Source organism: Myodes glareolus, chromosome 24 (genome assembly GCF_982192425.1).
Source record: "Myodes glareolus chromosome 24, mMyoGla1.1, whole genome shotgun sequence".
NCBI lineage: Eukaryota > Metazoa > Chordata > Mammalia > Rodentia > Cricetidae > Myodes > Myodes glareolus.
This window is the reverse complement of record NC_142049.1, coordinates 2,493,906-2,516,194: the sequence shown is the minus strand read 5'-3', so window position 1 is coordinate 2,516,194 and position 22,289 is coordinate 2,493,906. Positions and strand designations below refer to the sequence as shown.

The 22,289-nt window shown below is 53.7% G+C and overlaps 1 protein-coding gene across 3 annotated transcripts in view; it reads right to left on the bottom strand.

The window, feature by feature from the left end:
* Myo7a (myosin VIIA) overlaps positions 1-22,289 on the bottom strand; it is a 67,331-nt gene that overhangs the window by 24,067 nt on the left and 20,975 nt on the right. For all 3 annotated transcript variants that reach the window (XM_048435103.3, XM_048435104.3, XM_087901587.1), the window contains exons 5-22: positions 21,001-21,185; positions 20,430-20,551; positions 20,206-20,348; positions 19,911-20,024; positions 18,822-18,975; positions 18,057-18,133; positions 17,672-17,791; positions 16,903-17,045; positions 16,051-16,261; positions 15,405-15,540; positions 12,766-12,872; positions 7,130-7,267; positions 4,838-4,996; positions 4,434-4,526; positions 2,345-2,439; positions 1,267-1,351; positions 387-605; positions 20-127 (exon numbers count right to left, since the gene is read on the bottom strand). In XM_048435103.3, coding sequence (XP_048291060.3) covers positions 20-127; positions 387-605; positions 1,267-1,351; positions 2,345-2,439; positions 4,434-4,526; positions 4,838-4,996; positions 7,130-7,267; positions 12,766-12,872; positions 15,405-15,540; positions 16,051-16,261; positions 16,903-17,045; positions 17,672-17,791; positions 18,057-18,133; positions 18,822-18,975; positions 19,911-20,024; positions 20,206-20,348; positions 20,430-20,551; positions 21,001-21,185 — 2,409 coding nt within the window. The remainder of the gene's footprint in view (positions 1-19; positions 128-386; positions 606-1,266; positions 1,352-2,344; positions 2,440-4,433; positions 4,527-4,837; positions 4,997-7,129; positions 7,268-12,765; positions 12,873-15,404; positions 15,541-16,050; positions 16,262-16,902; positions 17,046-17,671; positions 17,792-18,056; positions 18,134-18,821; positions 18,976-19,910; positions 20,025-20,205; positions 20,349-20,429; positions 20,552-21,000; positions 21,186-22,289) is intronic.

Below are 22,289 nucleotides of genomic sequence, written 5' to 3'. Positions count from 1 at the left end.
CTCCGAGGGCCAGGCTCACCTGATGCTTGCGCTCTGCCTCCTCCTTGGCTTTCTTGGCGCTCATCTCTTTCCGGAGCTTCTCCTCCTCTGCCAGCCGCATCTTTTCTGCCTCTAGGCGCCGCCGGTACTGAGGAAAGGGACAACCGCATGGACATAGAAACATGTGCAACCCTTGTCACAGCCCGGCCTCACCCCACTCCCGTCGCCCCTAAGCTGAGTTGGATCCCAGAGCCAGGTGTCTGGTCCATCCTGAGATCAAGCAGAGTCTCCCTTCTGTCTCTGGCATCCTCCGCCAGGACCAGGGCAGGGTTGGGGAGACACCTGCATGGGGGCAGCACACACCTACAAGCCACCCGCTCTTGGGTCTCGAGGGGGAAACCCCTCACCTCGGCCCGGAGGCGCCTGTGTAGCCGGCGGGCGATCATGCCTCGGGCATAGGCCTGCACGGTGAGCACGGCCCAGAGGCGGTGGCGGAAGGCCTTGCGCACCAGGTAGGCTCGGCAGCGGGCCTGGAACTTGATGATGCGCTGTCTGGTCAAGCGGTACTGCTGGTGCAGCTTCCGGGAGTGGTGCAGGGCCTGCAGCCGCAGGAAGCCAAGCCGAATCTGCAAGGATGGCAAGCCCTGCTCAGACCTGAGCTCCAGCCCAGGTGGATGAAGCCAGCAGCAACATTCAGGGCACAGTCCTCCATCAGACTGGACCCACCAAGCTGCCTGGGCCCCACAGTGAGGCCTGCCTCCTTCCAGGAACTCCAGCCTGGAGTTCTTTCTTGTCCACCACCCTACACCAAGTCCAGGCTGCAGCCCGATATTCCAGAGTTGCATGTGACCAGGCCTCTCCTGTATCTTCCCAAGGTCTCAGTCTCTCTATGCTTTAACCCACCAAAAAATTCCAAAATCCCACGGGGAGAGCCACTGGAGCTAGAGCAGAGATTTGACTGAAGAAAAGATAGGACTTGGGCTGGAGAGATGGTTCAGAGGTTAAGAGCACCGGCTGCTCTTCCAGAGGTCCTGAGTTCAATTCCCAACAACCACGTGGTGGTTCACAACCATCTATAATGAGATTTGGCACCCTCCTCTGGGCTTCAACATACATGGAGGCAGAACACTGTATACACGATGAATGAATAAATAAATTTAAAAAAAGAAAAGAAAAGAAAAGAAAAGAAAAGAAAAGATAGGACTGGCTGGGGCATCCCTGGATTCAGGTTAAGTCCTGTAACCAAGGCACCACAGCCGGTCCATGGCCAGGCCAGTAGAATCTTACCAGCTCATAGTTCCTTCTACAGTAGTGACCCCGCCAGTGCCTCTGGATCAGTGTGGCGGCACTCTTCAGTTTCAGGAAGTTGGACCTGAAAGGGGGGGCAGTGATGGGTGACTCCAGAGCAGACAGCTGGTGGCCAGAGTCAGCCAGGGCCCAGCTGTGCCCGGACAGCACACTGAGCCCCTGTCCTGTGATCCCCAGCAAGGCGTGGGACCTCTGTACCACAGCGCTACCATCTGGAAGAGATGAGGCGTAAGGCCTATCCTTCCTGCCTGGCCTTTATAGCAGAAATTAGGAAGATGCCTGCTGAGAGAGTAGATGTGTGGCCAAGTCAATACTGAAATAGCGTGAAGGAGAGAGCTTGAAGTTGTCCGACTCCCTCACTTTGTAGGTGAGGGAGTCGAGACCTAGGAGGCTGGAACCAGAGCCCCATTGCTGCCCTGCCTCTGAGGAGCCTGGTACCACTCTCTGGCACACAGTAGGCTGCTTCTCAGATGCCACAGTCACCTCTGATGGGGACAGAGGCCACAAAGCAACCACAAGTGCTTGCTGGGAAACACAGGAGGGAAGGGTGGGCAGACACGTCATGGCACCTGCCAGCGCTCCAGGGCCAGCACACTCATGTGCCAGGAGAAATGAGGCTGAGAGGCAGATGGTGGCGAGAACTGAAGGGAAGGCAGGTGAAGGGGAAGAGGCTGGTAGAGAGGGAAGAAGGGAGGCAGATTGTGGGCTTCTGTGACACCTGCATCACATGTGTGGACCATCACAGATATGCGCATGTTCTGAAGGTAGAATATGAGCTAGCGACACCTTGTAACTTCTAAAATATCAATGAATATACCTCTTGCCTCCACATGTGCAGGAGGAATCAGCTAGTGTGTGGTCTGGTTTACATGACATGGTAGAGCTTTGCAATCCTTGGATGACCTTGCGATCGTATGTGCGTGCTGGGCGCGTGTGTGATGGCTTCCGTGTGTGTTCCACGGGCATGCATGCTTGTCCCTGTGTCCGTGTGGGAGCAGAGGTGAGTCGAGCACATTCCAGCGGGAATGCTAAGGGAGCAGAAGCTACTGACACAGACCTGTCTTTGAAGCCCCGGATGACCTTCTGAAGGAGGATGACTCTGTCTGTGATGGCCTTGTCCCTCTCAACCTCCAGCAGCATGTCATGGTGGTCCTGAAAGGCAGAGCTCCTGAGTACTGTCCCCGCAAGACTACCTGCTTAGTCCAGGTAGGACCCGTCTTCCTTCTGCTGTAACTCCAGCTTAGGACTCTGTGTGCACCTCAGGCTCCTCACCCTGCTAGGGCCTGTGCAGTGACCTCCTTTGCTACCAGATATTATGGCTGTTCCCCAGAGGCCTGAGGAGGGGACCAGAGGAGCCAGAGACACCTCATTTCACTAGACTAGGGAAGAGACTCTACAGTCACATCCTGGCTTCCCCTGTCACCATTTCACCCTGGGCCCTGTTACCTTTCCTCTTCAGGATCTGACAGCACACTCCTCACCAGGACCCTCCTGGTGTCTACCATTCCCCCTCTGAGCCTCTCCTTCACATGAGTCAGACAACCTTCCTCCGGCCTTCCAAACAAACCCCACGGCATATCCCTCGTCCCGGCACTCAAGACCACGCCAGGCCCCACTGACACCTCTCCAGAGCCCTTCCCCCAGCTCTTTCCCAAGCCCAGTCCCCCTGCCTGTTGGATGAAATTTGAAACTTCACTGGTTCATCAATACATAGATCAATGGAATGGCCCATGGGTAGACACAGTACTGGGTGGTGTGGCAGAGCCACAGAAGACCAGGCAGTTGTGCCCTTGATTGGAAATCCGGCCTTTGAGTCTCACAAGAGGACAATAAACATCTATGTAATAATCACTAGACACAGGGTGAGACTCAGTCATGGCCTTCTCAGTGCGTGGACAGATGGGTGGACGGGTGAACGGACGGTTGGGGCTGGGACATGCAGGCTCTTGAAGGATTCCTAAAGAACACAGGTGGGTGAGCATGGGGACAGTGGTGTTCCTCTGGTTTTTCTGACGCTAGATGCCATCATAATTCTGTCTGTTCTCTCTGACAACCCATACCTGGCACTTGAGCATCCCAGGTCGACAGCCCATTCCCTGCATCCCTCAGCCTGGCTTCAGTCACTCGCTTCTCTCTGAACCTATGAATTGGGCACAAGAGTTCCTATCCCACACCACTAGCAGGAGGACAGCAGGAGGCCTGGCACACAGAACTCGCTCTCCAGCCGGCAATCAAGGAACAGAGGGGGCGCAAACATATTCCCCAATGCAGAAACAAGGACATGGGAGGTGCAGGGGTTGACTCAAAGCCCTCACCCCACAAGACCCCACTAAAGGCTGCTTCCTCCCTTCTTTCTCCCAGCCGTCCTGCACTCAGCCCCGCCCCCACAGAGGAAGAGCCCTGCTCTGTCACCAGAACAGAGGAAATGGAAATAGGGAAGCTCTCCAGGGCCATGGCTGCTCAGGCCCAGGTCTTGCTCTCTCCCACCATCGCCTAGGAGGCTGTGGGAGCCAGAAACTGTAGCTGCCGTCGCTGGGTGCTAAGACAGAGCCGGGAAAAGACACTACACAGCTGACCCTCCTGACCCCTGCCTGCCAAAAACCACAAGAAGGGACCTGAGGTCCACTCTAGGCCACCCCAGGCCCAGCCTGTCACAGACACGAGAGTAGAAATGCTTAGCGGCCTGTTCTCAGTCCCCAGGCTGAGAGCCACAAGCCAGGGTTTGAGTACCCGCTATGGGGTCTAACAAGATAACCCACATCTGGTCATCTGACTCTAACCTGGGGTCAGCACCTGGCCCCATTAATTATCATAATTATTAGTAATTAATCATTATTTAGTAAACATTTTATTAATAATCAATAATAATTGAACATTATTTTATAAATAATTATAATTTTTTTTCTGAGACAGGGTTTCTCTGTAGCTTTGGAGCCTGTCCTGGAACTAGCTCTTGTAGACCAGGCTGGCCTCGAACTCACAGAGATCCGCCTGCCTTTGTCTCCCGAGTGCTGGGATTAAAGGCGTGCACCACCACCGCCCAGCTATAAATTATTTCTGATGCTCACACAGCCATCAAGATAACCCCATGTGTGCAGGGCTCCAGACATGGCAGAGCCATGGCCATCAGGACAGACTGCGCTCACCTTCAGGAAGATCTTGGTTTTGCCAATCTGCCAGTCATCATGTGTGCCCAGCACCGCCTCAGCCATGCGCTGACATGTCCCTCGGAGGTCACCCTGGGTGGAAGACAAGGGTACTGACGGTGTAACCAACAGAAAGGCCCAAGTGTCCTTCTCGAGATTGGGGGTCAAGTCTTTCCCTGTCTGGCTGAGTGACAGACACAGTCTGACCCTGCCTCCTGTGAACATCTGTTTCTCCTCCAGCCAACTGGATGTCAACCGCCATGACAGCTGAGGTCTTCAGATATGGCCTTCTATCTGCCCCTCTTCACAGCAGTACCTGATGTGACCAAGTAGATGCCAAGCACCAGTCCCTGTCCCATGTAAAACTGGAGCCCTCTCCTTTGTGGCTGTGCCCAGCCTTGTACCTGCTTGTATGCTGGCTTCACTCCAGGCAGCAGCACACGGTAGCGCTCCACAAACTCCACAAAGCTGTAGCGGATGGGGTAGCCCGCACGCCGGATGCGGATCGTCTCCATCATGCCCGAATATCGCAGCTGCCGTACACACAGGTGTCGGTCGAAGAGCTGCCGGACCAGAACCAAAGGCATCAGGGCAAGGCCACTGCTGGGAAGCAAGGCCTGCCCTGCCGTTGACCAGCACAGACAGAAACATTCAGAGGCCAAGGCTTCTGGGATCGTGAGGAGCAAAGCCAGGCAGGAGCCCAGGACTGTTGGTCAAACCCAAGTGGCAGCATGAAGTGAAGACCTGGGATTGAACAACCATGTGCTGTAGGATCAGATCATAGAAAAGGTCCGTGTCCTGATGCATGATTAATAAAAATTCAGAGGGAGAAACTGGGGTTCAGCCTGAAGGTCAGAAAAGCAAAGCAGCCAGCCACTGACTCTTATCTTGACCTCAGTCCAAAAATGGCAATCCTTCCTCCAGGAATCTATGACTGACAGCTGTCTCCTCCTGTCTTATATTCCTCTCTAGTTCTGGGATTAAAGTCGTGCACCACTGGGATTAAAAGCATGCATCACCCAGTTTCCATGGCAACTAGTGTGGTTACTGGGATTAAAGGTGTACGTTACCACTGCCTGGTCTGTAAGACTGACCAGTGGGGCTGTTTTACTCCCTGATCTTCAGGCAAGCTTTAATTATTAAAATACAAATGAAATGTCACTACAGTGTCCCTTGGGAGACACAGAAGGCTTCATGGGTACTGAGGGACGGATCTTCCAAGACTGAACATGTGGGAAGGGACAGAATCTTGAAAGTCCAAGGCCTGCTGTGGGGAGCATGGAAGGGACAGTAGAGCCTGGGCCAGGGTGCAGTGCAAGCTGCCAGGAGGTGGTACTCCACACAGCCCCAGGCCACCCTTCATGGTGGTTACAGATCCACGGTTATTTAAACAGCTCTCCAGGGGCTGGCCGTAGTGCCTCAGGAGGAGCGTGTTCTTTGAATTGGCACACAGAAGCCAATGGATGGCTCAGGGCAGGACTATATCCCAAATTCAGATGGAAAGAAAATTGGGGAAGTGGACCCAGGGGCTTTCTGGGATCAGGCTAGAAGACTGAACCTTGTCCCGTATGTGGCAGGAGCCAGGAAAGGTTTGCAGCGGTGAAACATGGGCAAGAAGAATCCCAGACTGGACAGTGGTGGTGCATACCTTTAATCCCGGCGCTCAGGAGGCAGAGGCAGGCGGATCTCTGTGAGCTGATCTATACAGCAAGTTCTAGAGCAGGTAGGGCTACACATATGATGTCGTTATCGGCATACTGGCAGGAGGCAGCGGGAAGCAGCAGACAGAGAGGCAGGTAATGAGGCGACTAAAAAGGTGGAGACCACAGACCCCAAAAGGCCTGGGCTGGGAAAAGTCCCAGGGAGCCAGCCCAGCCCTGTCACCCTGCATGTCCTGCTCCAGAGGGGACCCGAAGTCCGAAGAGGACAGGACTCACCCACTCTGGGACACAATTTCCTGCAGGGACAGGGTGTGCGGAAGGCCGGCTTCCGCGGTCATTTCCTCTCCCTCCGGGCCACTTTCCCCAGCTTTCCCTCCCTCCCTGCCTAAGCCCCACACCCAGCTTCCCCTGGCCCTCTCTCCCTCTCTGGAAAAACAACCCCTCAGGACCTGTACTGGCCGGGAGCTAGGCAGCCCTAGGACATAAGCCCCTCCAAAATCCCTGAGCCCTGATTGAGCGACTGTCACTTCCTCATAGGCAGCTTGCTGAAGGGGGCTATTCCCGGCCTATGGAAGGGCTAACAAATGCTGTCACTCAAACAGAAGGACCTCTGTGCAGAGTCCAGAGGGCCTTCCTAAGGGGGTGGACACTGAACTGACGGGAGGGGACCTTTCAAAAGAGGGGCCGTGGCAATGAGCCGCACTGCTATTTACGAAGCACTTAATAGCACCCTGCAAACTTCAGGCAATGATCTCAGGGAAGAGGTGGCTGCCATGGCTCCTGTTTTCTTTCTCAAGGAAACTGAGGCACAGGGCGGCAGCGTATGACGCATGTACAGTCACTCAGCTGGGAGGTAGCAAAGGCAGGCTTAGTGTGACTGTGGAGCCCCTGGGCCCCCAGCAACCTGAGACCTTCTTTTACAAGCCCTCTGGTCTCCAGAGAGGGCAATACCTTGCACTGCCCACCTACCCCAAGCATCTTGCCCCCACCTCCCCACCACCTCTTCCCCACCACCTCCCCCTCCCCAAGGCTCACCATGGGCTTCTTGAACTCATTGGGTTTGATGCAACGCACGAAAAAGGGCTGGCAGGCGCCCAGTGTGCGCATCAGCAGCTCCAGCGACCGCTTGAACTGGCTGCTGAGTGTGGGCGAACGCTTCCTGGTCTCAGCACCCTGTGGCAGGGGACAGACAGACAGTGATGGGAGGGGCCACAGCTTCCCCCTCCCAGCCTCCAGCAGCTGTTCAGGAGGGAGAAAATGACCAGGCAAGGCCACCAAGGTCAGAGCCTGGGTATGTGGTAGGATGGAGCATGGACCTCAGACACCCACTCCAGGGAGCTCCCTAGGACCTCCAGTGGTGTCCCTCTGTGCCTCCCCCCCAAGCTGGGAAACTCTGGACCAGCAGCCGCCCATCTCTGAGTCCTCTCCCCTCCCTGTATAAATGAGGAGTTCAGAGCTGATATCCTCAGGATGCTGGGGTCATCTTAAATACAGGAGTCAGGCAAACCTGAATTCAAACCCCATATCTGGCCGAGGCCAACCACTAAAGGGTGCTGAATCTCCACTGTTTCCTAAGTGAGAAAACATTGCCATCTACCCCTCTGACAGGATGGGGAGGGGGTTCTGGGAGCCTGGGAGGAGCCAGCACAGCCCGTGCCCCCCTCTGCTCTGCTGGTGGAATTAGCAGGCGGGCTGGAGGCAGTGTGGGTGACCGGGATTATCTTCCTGCAAAGGCAGGGTGTTGTTCTCCCAGCTGCTGTGCAGGCTTTGCACCCCGTTTATATGGTGCCTCTCAGAACATTGCAAAATAACAGGGAGAAGGGAGACTAGGGGAGACCCGCAGTCAAGCCAGCAGGAAAGAAGCTTCTGGACCACGGCCAGACTCAGATGAGAGAGAGCTGGGGCTACCACACGCTGTCTTCCTGGCCATCTTCCTTTGAGAACTCATTAGCGAACTTGATTTTATGTAAGATTTTATATTCTTAGAGTTATAAGTCAATCCTATCCTTCAGTATCAGAACTCCGGGGTGCAGGGTGGGGTGCGGGTGGAGAGATGGCTCAGCAGATAAAAGTACTCGCTGCTCTCGCAAAGGTCCCAGGGTCCCAGTACCCACATGGTAGCTCACAGCAACGTTTAACACCAGCTCTAGGGACCTGACACCCTCTCCTGACACTCTGAGGGCTCCTGCATACATGTGGTGTATGACATATACTCACACACGCACACACATACATATGTAATAAATACTTTAAAATTTGGGGTGCAAAAGCACATGTATGAGGAATTTGGGGAGTAAAGGCACTTAGCCGGTACTAAATCCAGGCGATATACCATAGCTTCTAATGAAGCCTGCAGGAAAGCAAATGTTTTGGGGTCTAAAACATGAAGTATTTTTCTTCTTAAGTTTCATTGCAAAACATGCAAAATTTTGTTCAGGGGATTTAGGAGTAGAGTGATGTCTGCTCTGGACCAACAGAGTTCTTGATTCAGCAACAGCACATACATACAGAGCTTGTGGCTCATAAGACAGGGCACACACAATGCACACTATATGCAGATAGTACACACGCACCAAGTATACACATCCCACAGTGCACACACATCCACACAAACCATACATACGTGTACATCATACAGCATTATACACAAGACAACATCTGAGCATGCAGACCACACATGATGTATACAGCACAAACACCCACATGCACACATACAACATGCGTACAGCATGCACACCATATAGTAAATGTGACTTGCTCACACCAAGCATGTATATACAACACAAATCACTCACAAAGGAATATCCTGCAGGACAGTGCATTTAATTCACACACAGCATGCATAACCATCAGCATAAATACATACATATGGCACAAACATGCTAAGACCACAGCGCTCAGCACACTTGCTGAACATATGCCATAAAGCACACGTAGCAATATGTGACATGCATACTCTGAGCATACATGCCCTCTGTCCATCCCTCATAGCACCCGCACACAGCAAGCACACTATAGCACTCATGCATATATACAACATGCATCCACTAAGAGCACACACCACACTTTCCTCATAGCACACGCCCTGCATGCACATGCATGACATGCACATGGCATGCTCACTCTGTGGCACGTGTACACACAGGACATAGATGCTGAGAACACATATGACACTAAACGGGGCACACATGCCCTTCAAGATTCTGTCATCCTGTTCCCTTCTGTCTGTCCTCCTTGTTGGGACCCCATGACAGCAGGCTGGGTCTGCCTTGCTCATTACTATTGCTCATTACAGCAGGGCCTGGGCACACTCACTGCTGTGTATGCACTGGGACACACATCAACCCCTTGGTCACCTGTCCTCCTCGGTGCACAGACTGTCACCTTTCCAAAGCTGTACAACCAAACCCTTAGGAACTCCCCTCCTGCCCCTTCTCTCACATGGTACAAACATGCAGGTCCTTCCCAGGGTCAGATGTCACTCACATTTCCCAGCAGCCGAATCCAGCCTCAGCCTGGCTGGTTCGTTTCTCACTTCAGCCTCCTTCCCTGTCACACCATGCCCAGCACTAACCACTCCACTCACAAAGCAGTGGAGTGGGGGTGGGGGGCTGGAAAATCAGCCGTGTCGCCCTCCTCACTCCATGGAAACTCAACGACCCTACAAGGTTCCACGATAGCTCCAGGATCTGCTCCAGTAGCCTGGTCCCCACCATCTGTTGGCACTTTCTGGCATACTGGCCTTCTGGTTCTGCCTGGGGTACACTTGGGACTTTTGCGCATGTACGCCCCTCTTCCTGCAAAGTCCCCATGGAGGAGGGTAGTGCCTTCGTTTTCCAGTAAGGCCCGTCCTGAGCCTCATGAACGATCCCAGGGCCTGCCACCACCCCCGTCCTTATCCATACCCCCCCACAGCATGCTTTAATCATTTACCGATTCTCTCACTGCTCCCCCTCTGCTAGAACACAAGACGGAGAACAGGGTTTAGTTTGTGTCTGTGCATTCACCGCTATGCCCTGGGACCTAGGCAATGTGTGGCCTACGGAGACACTCAGGAAGTGTTTGTAGGTTGAGTGAGCTAATGACTAAGTCGGTGAATGGGTGGGGGGGTAGGTGAGGAGCAAGTGTGTGCGTGCACGTGGGTGAATGGGTGATTGAGGGTGTGGAGTTTGCTCCCCCAGCCTCGGCCACCGGGTTCTCATCTGGTTCTGTTTCATTCAGGGATAGCCTCCTTCCTGGTGATTACCAAATCCTGGGTTATCTGAGAGTGCTTGGGGGGTGAGGTAAAGACGGAAGCCAAGAGTCCAAAGGCTGACGTGAAGTGGGGACAAAATAGATCTGAGGGAAGGTGAAGCCATCGTGGTGTTGGTGTCTGCCAGTGAGCAGGCACATGACAGGCAGGAGTGAGCAGCTGTCCTGCAGATATGTCTGGGATGGGACATTCATCTGGTTACACCCCATACGTGGGAAGGTGGCCTTCCTCCGCTTCACTGGTCCCCAGGTCAATAGGTCAGGGCAGGTTGTGAAGCCCTGAATTGTCCTGGGGTAGCAAACACAGGAATCAAAGGGTGAGAACTCAGGGGCTGGGGACTTGCTCAAGTTTGAGGGATTAGGTTCCTGGGAGCAGACGCTATGGGCGTCCACCCTGACAGAAGAGCTATAGCTAAGATGCAGTTCCCACAAGGCAGCAGCCGAGCTTCCAGCGCTTGCAGAATCTCTCTTGGCCGGGGACATAGCTTACTTGGCACAGTTCCTGCCTTGTAAGCGTGGAGACCTGAGTTCAATCCCCCCAAACACACACACGAAAAGGTAAATTAGGTAGAGCACCCTTGTAATCCCAGAGGGGGTGACAAGACCAGCAAAACAGAATCAGGACTCGCTGGTCAGCCTGCCTAACCTACTTGGTGAGTTCCAGGCCAGTGAGAAACCTTCTCTCAAAAAACAAGATGTGTGGCTTCTGAGGAACAATATCTGGGGTGGCCCTCTGGGCTTTTACACACACACACACACACACACACACACACACACACACACACACACAGGCTCTTGTCTGATGCCTCAGAGCAGCCCAGAGCCACCTGATTCTAAATGACATAATTGTATCACATCAGCATTGGAACCTCTCTCAGCACAGGGAGGGGACTTGTCCAAGGTCACACTCAATCACTGCTAGAGTGTCTATTTGCATCATAGCCAGGATAAAATATGCTGTGTGCGTGTGTATGTGTGCATGCGTGCGTGTGTGTGTGTGTGTGTGTGTGTGTGTGTGTGTGTGTGTGTGTGTGATGGGTGCAGGGACCGGTGTCACCTACAGGAGGGAAAATAGTCCCTATCAGACAGGCTTGGTACATAACCCTCCCCTTATTGCCCCGGGTGTTGGATCTATCCTAGAGCTCTGGGAGGGCCCAGGAGCAGACCAAGTAAGAGGTCATCCCTGGGCAGAGAGGAGAGAGAGAACTGGGAAGAGAGAAGCAAAGAGGAGGTGGGACAGTGTCGTAGCTGAGGGCCTCTAACACCCTTGTGACCAGAAGCAGCATGGCAGCCAAAGGGCAGAGACCAAGGCAGCTATCCTAGCTGAACCCCCTTAAGATGTGTCATTAAGGTGAAGGAAGCCCCCTCCCCTCCTTGACCCCAGTCCTGAATCTGCAGAACAGAAGACCACCTGTGTCTACAATTAAGTATGTCATCAGAATCCCAGAGTCCCTAGGGCCCACAGACACAGGGTATATAATAACAGATGTGAGGCAGAAAAGGCTTAGGGAACCTTCTCCTACCTTCTTCTTGTGGACCTCAGTTTCCCCCTTAAGAAACCGAGATTCCTGCAGCATACACAACTCAAAACCAAAGCCACTCCAAAAAACCACTCCACACACACACACACAAAAACCACACTCCACAAAAGACAAAAAATCCAGCCCTCTCTCCCTTGGAGTCAGCCCCATGAGGCTGAGCTCTCACATCACGGTCATCCTGGGCCCCAGGCTGGGGCTTTTACCTTCACGGAAGCCGCTGCCTGGCCGACCGTGCCGGGTGAATAACCACAGAGAAACTATAAGGGGAACCACAGGCAGGTGAGAGGCCGAAGGGGCATGGGTGAGAGAGCCAAACAGACACTGAGCCAGGATGGGGTGAGCCTGGGATAGAGGTCAAGGCTCTGGTCACCCTCCCAATCAGCTCAGACTCTGCACAGGCACTAGAGAATGGTGGCTCTGCCCTCCCTGCCAACCCCACCCCCACCCCAGACCCTGGGAAGGAATGAAAGAAAAACAACCTAGCAAGAAACTCCAAGTGACCTTTGCTGGACTTCACGTGAGGGCAGAGTGGACAGCCCTCCATATCAGCTCAAGGTCTGGGTGGCCAGCTTGCTACACCTGTCCTGTGTCTCCCCTTACATCTGCCTAGCACAGGGACCTCCAGGGGAAAGCCAGCCCCAAGTCCCAAGTGACCTCCCACACAGCCCTTCCTTCTCTGAGCCACATACTTCAGTCATATCCTGGATCAATAAATCAGGACTAGACAGAAGCATTTTGCAGGCCTTCCCTTCTGCATCCCCAGCTAAGCCCTGTCCCCTGTCCCTGCTCTGAAGTTCAAGGGGCTCCATGGATGGACAAGACTCAGGGTGGGGTCTGGATTCGAGCCTGGCTTCCAAGGCGAACATCCAACAGCCTTACCATGGCAACGTCGGCCTGGAAAATCTGCTTTATGAACTTGTTCCGGGAAGAGTGGACCAACTGAATGATGTCCCCATGCAGGGTGTCCCGGTTCTTCTCCAGGAAGCCTGGAAGTGACAAAAAGTCATCGTGGCTCCTCCAGCAGGAGCACCCAAACCCACGACATCTGAGCCAGAAGAATCTATAGAATTCACCAAGCTTACCCACATTCGTTTCCCAGTGGTGGGGTCACTAGATCTGGAGGGGACATGGGCTTACCCAAGATCACGGAGAAAATGAGGAGCAATCAATCCCCCAAACACATAGCTCCACCCACAGGTCTCTGTCTCAAGAAGAGACCCTTCTGGGTCATACCTAAGCCACTATGAGCTTTTAAAACTAAGATGCCAGAGTCCATGATCCCCTGAAAGAGATCATGTGTTGATGCTATAAGTCACCTGCATGACAAGTAATCAGCACCACCTCCCGACTAGACAGGGCTGCGTATTTTACAGTGTCAACCCTATCTGTGTTCTGGGACAGGGACTTACTATCTCTCCATGTGACAAGGGAGGAAACTGATTTCAGTGAAGCCAGAACAGCAAGGCATGCAGAGTTAACACTCGAACACAGGACCCTGGTGCCAACCCAGGGAGACTCCCCACACCCAGAGGGCACTGCCATTCTCTGGGATAGAGGAGCTAGAACAGAGCAGAAGATGAGGTACCCACAGGCTCAAAATGCCTGAGGGGTGGAAACACTGCCAGGTACAGGACTTGGGCCACCCCTGAGGCCAGATCCTGGGCCTGATGTCACGGCAATGGAAGGGTAAGTTTTACAATGGCAGGATCTCTTATTAGAGCTATGCCCACCTCATGTGACATGAAGGTCCCTTTCAAGATTTTGGTGTCCCTGTCTGAGAGGAGAAAGGTAGAACCATGCATATACCCACTGATTTCTGAACCAGTTCATAAGGGAGCCTGCCGCATGGCCCTAGACTGCTCTGAATGTCAGTGGTTTTGGGCCCTGGGTGGGACCCTTCAGGACAATGGGCAGGATGTCAGTATGTTACACCCACAGTGAATGCCAACTTGGGGCTGGCCTTTCACACCAGAGTAGATGCAAGACTCCGCAGGAAAGCTTCAAAGCTGCAGAAATTGCAAGACTGCAGGCAGGGTGAGCTGGGTTTTTACCCCTACCTAATTTCCAGCTTCTCTCTCTCTCTCTCTCTCTCTCTCTCTCTCTCTCCCTTTTTCATTTTTAAAGACAGGGTTCCTCTGTATAGCCCTGGCTGTCCTAGAACTCACTCTGTAGACCAGGCTCACCTCAAACTCACAGAGATCTGCCTGTATCTGCCTCCCAAGTGCTGGGATTAAAGGCGTTCACCACTAATGCAGTATTTTTTAAAGATTTGTTTTTAAGACAGACTGTGGATCTGGCTAGTTCAGAACTCACAGAGATCCCCCTGTCTCTATTCTTTCTACTCTACTCCCTTCTGAGTTCAATACCATACCCAGCAAGATTTATCCTTCTGTGTGTCTATGACACGTGTGGGCAGGTGCCACAGAGGGCACTGGATTCCTTAGAGCTGGAGGCACGGGAATTGTGAACCACCTAACTTGTGTGATGGGAACTGAGCTCAGGTCCTCCGGAAGAGCACTTAACTACTGAGTTATCTCTGTGCCTTTCAGCTTTAAATGAGCCAGCTGCATGCCCTCGGGACGGGGCAGGGGGGATGGCTAGACCTCCCCTTCAGTGCTGTTAGGCTATATCAGGTCATAGAAGAACACTTAGTTCCCTTCTGAGCCAGAGTTTCCCCGTGACACAAAAGAGCACGGAGCCCTTCCCGTGAGCAGGAACTCACAAAGACCCCACGCCCACAGCATCACCCATGTTCCCACTGGCACATGAAGAAGAACACAGGATGGTATATCACGTGGCAGAATAGTAGTCAGCCATGAAAACGAAGGAAATTGACCCGTGTCACAACATGGATGAACCCAGACAGAACTGTGGTCAGTCATGTAAGCCAGACTCTAAGAGTCAGATCTTGTCACTCCATTTACACGAGGTACCGAGGTGATGCGGTCATAGCAACAGAAGGGAGAATGGAGGTGTTGGGCCAGGAGGTGATGGATAGATCTGGAGAGGGTGGTAGTGAAGACTCTCGGTGTTGTAAATGTGTGCCATGCCACTGAATTAGAGTGTTAGGCGGTTATAGGGGTAAACTTTGCATTGTGGATGCAATTAAATGTGTGTGTGTGTGTGTGTGTGTGTGTGTGTGTGTGTGTGTGTGTATTTTAAAATCAACATCTGAAGGACTGAGGATATACCTCAGGGGTGGATTTGACCCTCAGTATCATAAGAAAACAAAAACAAGCCCAGAATTCAGGACGCAGGGGCAAGTGGATCTCTGTGATCCACATCAGCCTGGTCTACACAGTGAGTTCCAGGCCAGCTGGGGGCTCCATAGTGAGATCTTGTCTTTTTTTTTTTTTTCTCCAAAATAAAGCCAAAAGCAAAGCACTGGATGACATGCTTCCTGTGGCCTGTTCTGTCCCCTCTGAACTCTGCACCACGTAGTCTCACTCCTAGCCTAGGGAGAGGAAAGGTTGGGGGCACAGGCAGAAAGACAGACACACACACCCACACCCCCATACCTTGAGTCTCATAATAGACAATGCCCGCAAAGTGATTGATTCCAAACTGGGTCTCGTGGCTGTTCTTGGGCGGCACGTAGTTGGCATTGAGCCTGTGTTGCGAATTCAGCTTATGCAGCATGGTGGCGTCCGTGCCCTGAGAGAGCAGAGTAGCCACTGACAAGACGCTGCCGTCCAGTGGCGGCCTACCTACGTTCTCCCGTCTTTCTCAGTAGCTGTCCCTACCATCCCCCGCCCCCCAGGCTCTCCGAGCCTCGATGCCCATCTGTGAGGTGCGTGAACTGGAACCGCTCAACACTGAACGCACATCCCAGTCTATGCCAGCTAGTTCCCAAGATGCAAATCCTTGGACGGCTAAGGCTGGAGGATGTCCGGAACCCAGGAGTTCAAGGCCAGCCTGGCCAATAGCAAGACTCTAATCTCAATGTCTTTCCCGGAGGGCAATCCTATGTTCCCATCATAATCCATCATGAGCATCCATCCTGAACCAGCTGTGAACTTAGATCTCCACGGTTTGGCCCAGATCCCAGGAGAACACAGGCGACCCCTGCTCATCACCCCATCAACACCCTGGAAACACAAGGCACTGGAGCAATCTCACTGTTGCTTGTCCCGGGTTTCGGATGGGGAGGGTTGGCGCACCCACCTTGGGGAACTTGCTCTCCTCATCGATGAGGGAGATGACGTTCATGGGCCGGTTGGCGATCATGTCGAGCGCATCCTGGTTGTCAGTGAACTCAATGTGCAGCCAGTCGATGCTCTCCAGGTCATACTCCTCCTGTTCCAGCTTGAACACGTGCCGCACGAAGAACTGCTGCAGGTGCTCATTGGCAAAGTTAATGCAGAGCTGCTCGAAGCTACGAAGGGCAGAGGGCCATGGACATGTGGTCCCCCGTCACCCAGACCCGGCTCTGTCTCTAACTTCTGACCTCAGGCACAAAGCTCCCATCGGGTGGGCTGGGGTGGGCATGTCAAGTTCAACCCCCAATGCAGAAGACTCTGGGGACTGGCAAGGGCAAAGGACATGCCCAAGGTCACCGAGCATCAGAGGAGAGGTAGGCTAGAGCTAGGCTCAGGGCTCTTTCCTTGAGTGACCAGGGCCCACCAATAAGGGGAAAGAGTCAGAACACTGGGAAGGTGGATCATAGAAGATAACAGAATCACTGAGAGGCCCTGATGTCAGCCAACTGAGCAGCAGCCTCAACTCTCTTATTCAGTATGGCAGTCTGGGAGATGCTGTGACATCTTGCATTGCAAGAATTGAAGTGACTGTGGCCATAAGCTCAGAGACCAGAGGCCACCTCCCAAGTACCCAGGACAGTGTAAGCTTCTTCCGTATCTAGCTGGGCCAGCCTTAGCTGAGCTAGGCAGGCCATGAAAGGGCTCTCCAGGATGACGAAAGTTAGGTTTCTCAAGCCTGGGGGTGCTCTTGGAGGCGGGTGAGTGAGCCTAAAGGAAGAGGCATGGCATTTCCCAGGTGTGGGGTCCCCCACACTACCTGTTCACAGCGAAGTTCTCAAACCCAAAGATGTCCAGGAGGCCGATGGACCGGCGAGAGTTCTTCACTTCCTGGGAGGGAGGCTTATAGATGGCGGCATTGATCTTGTCCACAATCCACACGAAGAGCCGCCCATAGATACCCTGAAAGATACCCATCAACCGTGGTGTAAGGCAGACCCTTCCGGGAGGCAGTCCCCATTTCTAAACCCTTTGGATCCTGGTTCCAGCCTTACCCATCCTATTAGCGCCCCCAAGTCTTCACTGGGCCGTCCCTGCTACCTACCCCATATACACTCATACCTCAGCAACTCATTTGCTCCCTTAAAGCTTCCCGGACCCTGAAGGGGGTCACTTTGGGGTCCAGCGGCTTCACTTGTGTATATCTCCATCCTCTGAATACCTTGAAGGTTCAGAGTCCAGCACAGGGCTGACACAGGCTGGGGACTTTGTGATTGGCAAGTACATGGGTATAGCAATATGAGGGTTGGAATCTTCTACCCAACCAGTCCTCACGAGACCTAAGAGGTCTGGTCCTAGCTGAGGACAGCGGATCAAAGCGAGCCTGAGGGGGTCCTTGGGGAGTGCAGAACTAATTTCTGTGGAATGCCTGGCCTTTGGGCTCAGAAGACGCCAGAGGGAACGTGGGCACTAGAGAGTCAGAGACTCTAGCCTGTACCCTAGCCCAGGGGTTGCCGAAGCAAGGGCCAGCTTGGAAACACCTCAAACTCCTGAGGGGCAGAGAGAACAGAGTCACTCCACTCACCCACCTTGACAAAGGCATCCCGCACATCCAGCGCCTGCTCCCTGCTGAGTGGGGTGGACACTGTCTCCCCACGGGTGATGAGGGTGCGGCTGGTGAGGCAGCTCATCAGGTCCGGGGGATTCACCTAGAGCAAGTGCCCAGGTGTTGGTCCAGCCCCACCCTGACTGTCTTTCATCCCAGTTGGCTCCATTCCCCATCTCTTCCCAGGTATTGCAGGACCCCAGTCCAGGCCACCCACTGTAGGGACAGAGGTCCAGGACCACACACAGCTGTCCCCTAACGGAACAGAACTTTCCCGTCCAAGGGTACCACAGCTGATTCCCACTTCAGCCCGACTGAGTCAGAAATTGACCTCAGAGAGAGAGAGAGTGGGAAAGGTTAGCACTGACCTCGAGCAGAGAAGCAGCCGTGGCTAGTGATGGGGAGAAAAGGACCTCACAGGCATCCAGGTTTTCAAATGTCCGGGCTGCCAACAGAAAGGGACGCAGTGTCAGGAAGGAGGAACAGGGGCAGGGAGACTCTGAGGAGGAGTAGGCGGCCATGTCTATTCTCAGGGACCTGCCCTGTCCACAGAGAGCACCGTTAGCACGGCCAATGTACATCTGATTAATATTCTCATGACATGTTCTCATGGTGGGCACCCTGAGCGTAGTACCGGCCTGGAATTGTCTTAGCTCTGGGGACATTCATTCACTGCACGAACTTCTCAGTGCGTCTCCTCTGCCAGGACCCATGCTGGGCACCAGTGAGAAGGCAGAATGGAACCCGTGCCTTCTTCCAAATGATCACCTCCCACTCTAGGATACAGTGGTGCCAAATAAGTGCGCATGCTCTGCTTTGTCTCGCCCCTTACAGACTGCTGTTTGGTCATTCGCACCGCAGCATGAACCCAGAGATTTATGGGTTCTCCTGGGGACATTTCACCTTAAGGAAGAAACCAAAGAGGAAAGGATTTTAAAGGGTCCCAGTCAGCTCTGACCACCTCACCTCTGTGGTCGGACTGCCACACAGTGTACCATCCCTGAGGCTGACGTCCGGTTGGTATCCCTCCCAGCCTGCATCTCAGATGACACCCACCGTGACAGACAGCACTACCAGCACCCAGAAGCCAGGTGGTGTGTGGCACTGTGACTCAGGGCATCATGGGTCCTCACCCTCATACTGCAGGTTGCCCATGTGTAGGATGGCAGCCAGAAGCTTCGAGATCTCCCAGTTCTCTGTGTCCGTGAACATGAGGACCTTCATGGCTGAGCGGATGTTGGCGTACTCCTGACTGTCCACCCGGCCCTCACAGGTGATGCAGTTACCCTGGGGGCGGGGCATAAAAGAGGAGGACGGGAGGGTGTGGGGAGGCCAGGCAGGCAATGCTGCCAGAATATCTAGACCACTCCCGTGGGCTTCTCCAGGGCACCCTGCTGTGAGTAAGAACTGGGCGCTGACACCAGGTCTGCTCCATCAGCCATTTCCATCACAGCTCACAGGACCGATGCCTTACCAGACTCCACACAGCCCCAGGGTGCCCGCTCTTCGGGGAGCTCCCATTAACTGTGACCACGTGTGAATCATAGAGAACTATAGACACAGCCTGCTTCCTGGGGTGTGTGTGTGTGTGTGTGTGTGTGTGTGTGTGTGTGTGTGTGAGAGAGAGAGAGAGAGAGAGAGAGAGAGAGAGAGAGAGCGAGAGAGAGAGCGCTCCATTCAGCTAGTTACAGAAGTATACTGAAAGCCTGTCTCACCCACAGCTCCTCAACACCTTTAAATTCTGGGCAGACTCTCTCCAGGGAGGTAGAGTAGAATTCTCAACCTCGCTGCTGTGTGCCCAGCCCCTAGCGTTCTCAACCTTCTTTACGCTGCAACACTTTAATACAGTTCCTTATGTTGTGATGACCCCCCGACCATAAAATTATTTACATAACTGTCCTTCATGTATGCAATTTTGCTACTGGAGGCCCAGGCCTCAGCAACCAGCTCCCACAATCCTAGAACGCCCAGCCTACAAGTGTGAGCAGGTCCTTGCACTTAGATCTGTGGCTCCTATGTGCTGTGTCCCCATGTCCCATGTTAATCACGAGAAAAGTGTCTGTGGTAAGAAGTCTCTAGGGACATGTGCCCAACTGAGGTGGGCACTTTAAAGCACAAACAAACTTTAAAGTGTCCCAAGGCTGAGACAGAGTCACACTGGTGAGTCTGGTCTTGTCTACATGACAGACAAGTGTTCACCCCAGGTGTCACCTGGGACTCACCATGGCCAAGTAGTTGTAGTCAGCAGCCTGGCCTAGGCCCAGCTTCTTCTTCTGCTCCTCATTCATACCCTCCAGCATACAGTAGAACACGTGGTAGTTCCTCTCGTCAGGGGCCTGGAGACGGACACGCGTATTGGGACCAGAGAACACACAAGGGCAAGAATTCCACAGGGGACCTTAGACACTTCGGGAAGCAGATGGAAGGACAGCATGGTAAAGGCTGGCTCAGACCATGTGGACAGGGGTGCCCACCTACCCAAGGCAGGGACAACCCACCCTAGAAGCCAGGGCTCACCTGGCGGCAGACTCGTGATTTCTCCAGCAGGTACTGCTCAATTTTGGCGCCCTCGATGGCACCACGCTTGTTAAAGTGGATGTCAACATACTTGCCAAAGCGGCTGGAGTTGTCGTTGCGGATGGTCTTGGCATTCCCGAACGCTGCAGAGCAATAGAAAAAATAGGTGAGACTGGATGGACCCCAGTGCCAGCTCCAGACTCACCCTCAAAATCCGGCCCTACCTTCCAGAATGGGAGTGGCCTCCAGCACCTGCTGCTCAATCCATGAGTGCTGTCCACTGATGGCCGCCAGGAACTGCAGGATCAGCTTTGTGCTCTCGGTCTTGCCTGCTCCTGACTCCCCGCTGCAGAGGGTGGGGGTGGCAGGACAGGCCTCAGTCCCGGCTGTCCCACTAGCTGATGTGCCTCGCTATAGGCTGATGGTTTGGCCCTCAGGGAGCACAGAGCTCCGCCCCACCCCACCCGTACTGGTCCTAAACATGACCCATGGGAACTGCTCAACTGATACTTTGGCCTCTTGTTTCACCCAAGAGAAAACAGAAGACAGATTTCAACTGACTGTAGCTTTAACAGGAACCTTAGAAAACAATGTTGCCCTCAAAAGCTAACATTAGTCCAGGTCCTGTTAAGAAAAATGTAAGGGTGACTCTATACAGTCTATACACGGTGACACAGAAGGCACAGCCAGCTCCTGAGGAGCATCATGGCCTTCCAACCATGGAACAGTCTCTAGTGTATTCACAGGAGGGCAGAGAGCTGGGGCTTGCACCAGGAGTGGGGCTGCGCCGCCCACCTGATGATACAGCACTGGTCCCGGCTGTTGCGTTTCATGTTGAAGTAGCAGTTGTCGGCAATGGCGAAGATGTGGGGGGGCATCTCCCCTATCTTCTTGTTGGTGTACTGGCGGATGTGCTCTGGCGAGTAGATGGAGAGCAGCTGGTAGGGGTTCACAGCCACCAAGATGGAACCCGTGTATGTCTGCAAGCAGCAAGGGATAGGAGTTTACACTGTCAGGCGGCAGGGGTGGGAAGAGGGGGATCTCTACCCTGTGCAACTCTGGAGCCCACAGACGTGGCAGGAAACAAGAGGGCCTCAGTCTGGCTTTGGGTCTGGCTCAGAGACATTTGATGAAGGGAGGAGGGGCCAGCAGGAGGTCCCTAAGCCTGGATTGTATCATCTGATCTTTACAAAGGATAAAACATAACTGTCCATCCGTGTGAAGATGCATTAGATATTGTGTTTTCAGATTCAAAGCACCGAGCAGGGACAATTCAAGTACAGGCTCCATCCTTTGGCCCCAATCTCTGCACCTAAGACTTTTAAAGCAAAATTCAAAAGCTGGACTGTGTTCAGAGGGGAGACCGGGATGGTAAGGAGGCCATGAGCGGGGCCAAGGCATAAAGAACAGAAGGGCTGGGGCCGGAATGTGGTACAGAAGGGGCTGGGGTTTGGGGCTTGGACAAGGACTTTTTCTTGAGTACCCCCAGGGCAGAGGTAGCTGTGGTGCATGTGGATGGAGCTTGGGGACCTGAGGCTGTTTCCATTCTGTTCCTGTGTGAGAGCCTAGGCACAACTTCCTGCTGTGGCCTGGGGTCCTGTCACACAGGGCAGGGTGGGGCAATGGGGGTGGAGTTACTCCTCCCACTCCCACTCCACCCCTGCCTATTGTCGCTGTATATGTTTTGATGTCTGAAGCCTAGACAGGCTGAAGACAGATGAGACTACACAGGGGAGGTGACATCCTTGCCCGTCTCTCCAACCTCCGCCGCCTTTCCAGGACTCAGTGCAGGACACAAGAGCAGCCACCATTCCCCAGCAGCTCTGTCCAGCGAGGCAGGCAGGGAAAGCAGTTGTGGTGCCCATCTCAGGCCAGGGGGTGCTGTGCAGAGAAGCGCTGACCAAGCCGAGAGACCCCAGTTTCAGAAACTCCCCTACCCTTAAGCCACCTCCTCCCAGCACCGCAACCAGGAGCGCTCAAGATTCATTTTCATAGCTCAGCTCAGCGCCAGGAGCCCAAGCACACAATCAAGGGAAGCCAGGAGCCCAAGAGGAATTGTCCAGCCCAGCCAGCAGCCTTCTGGG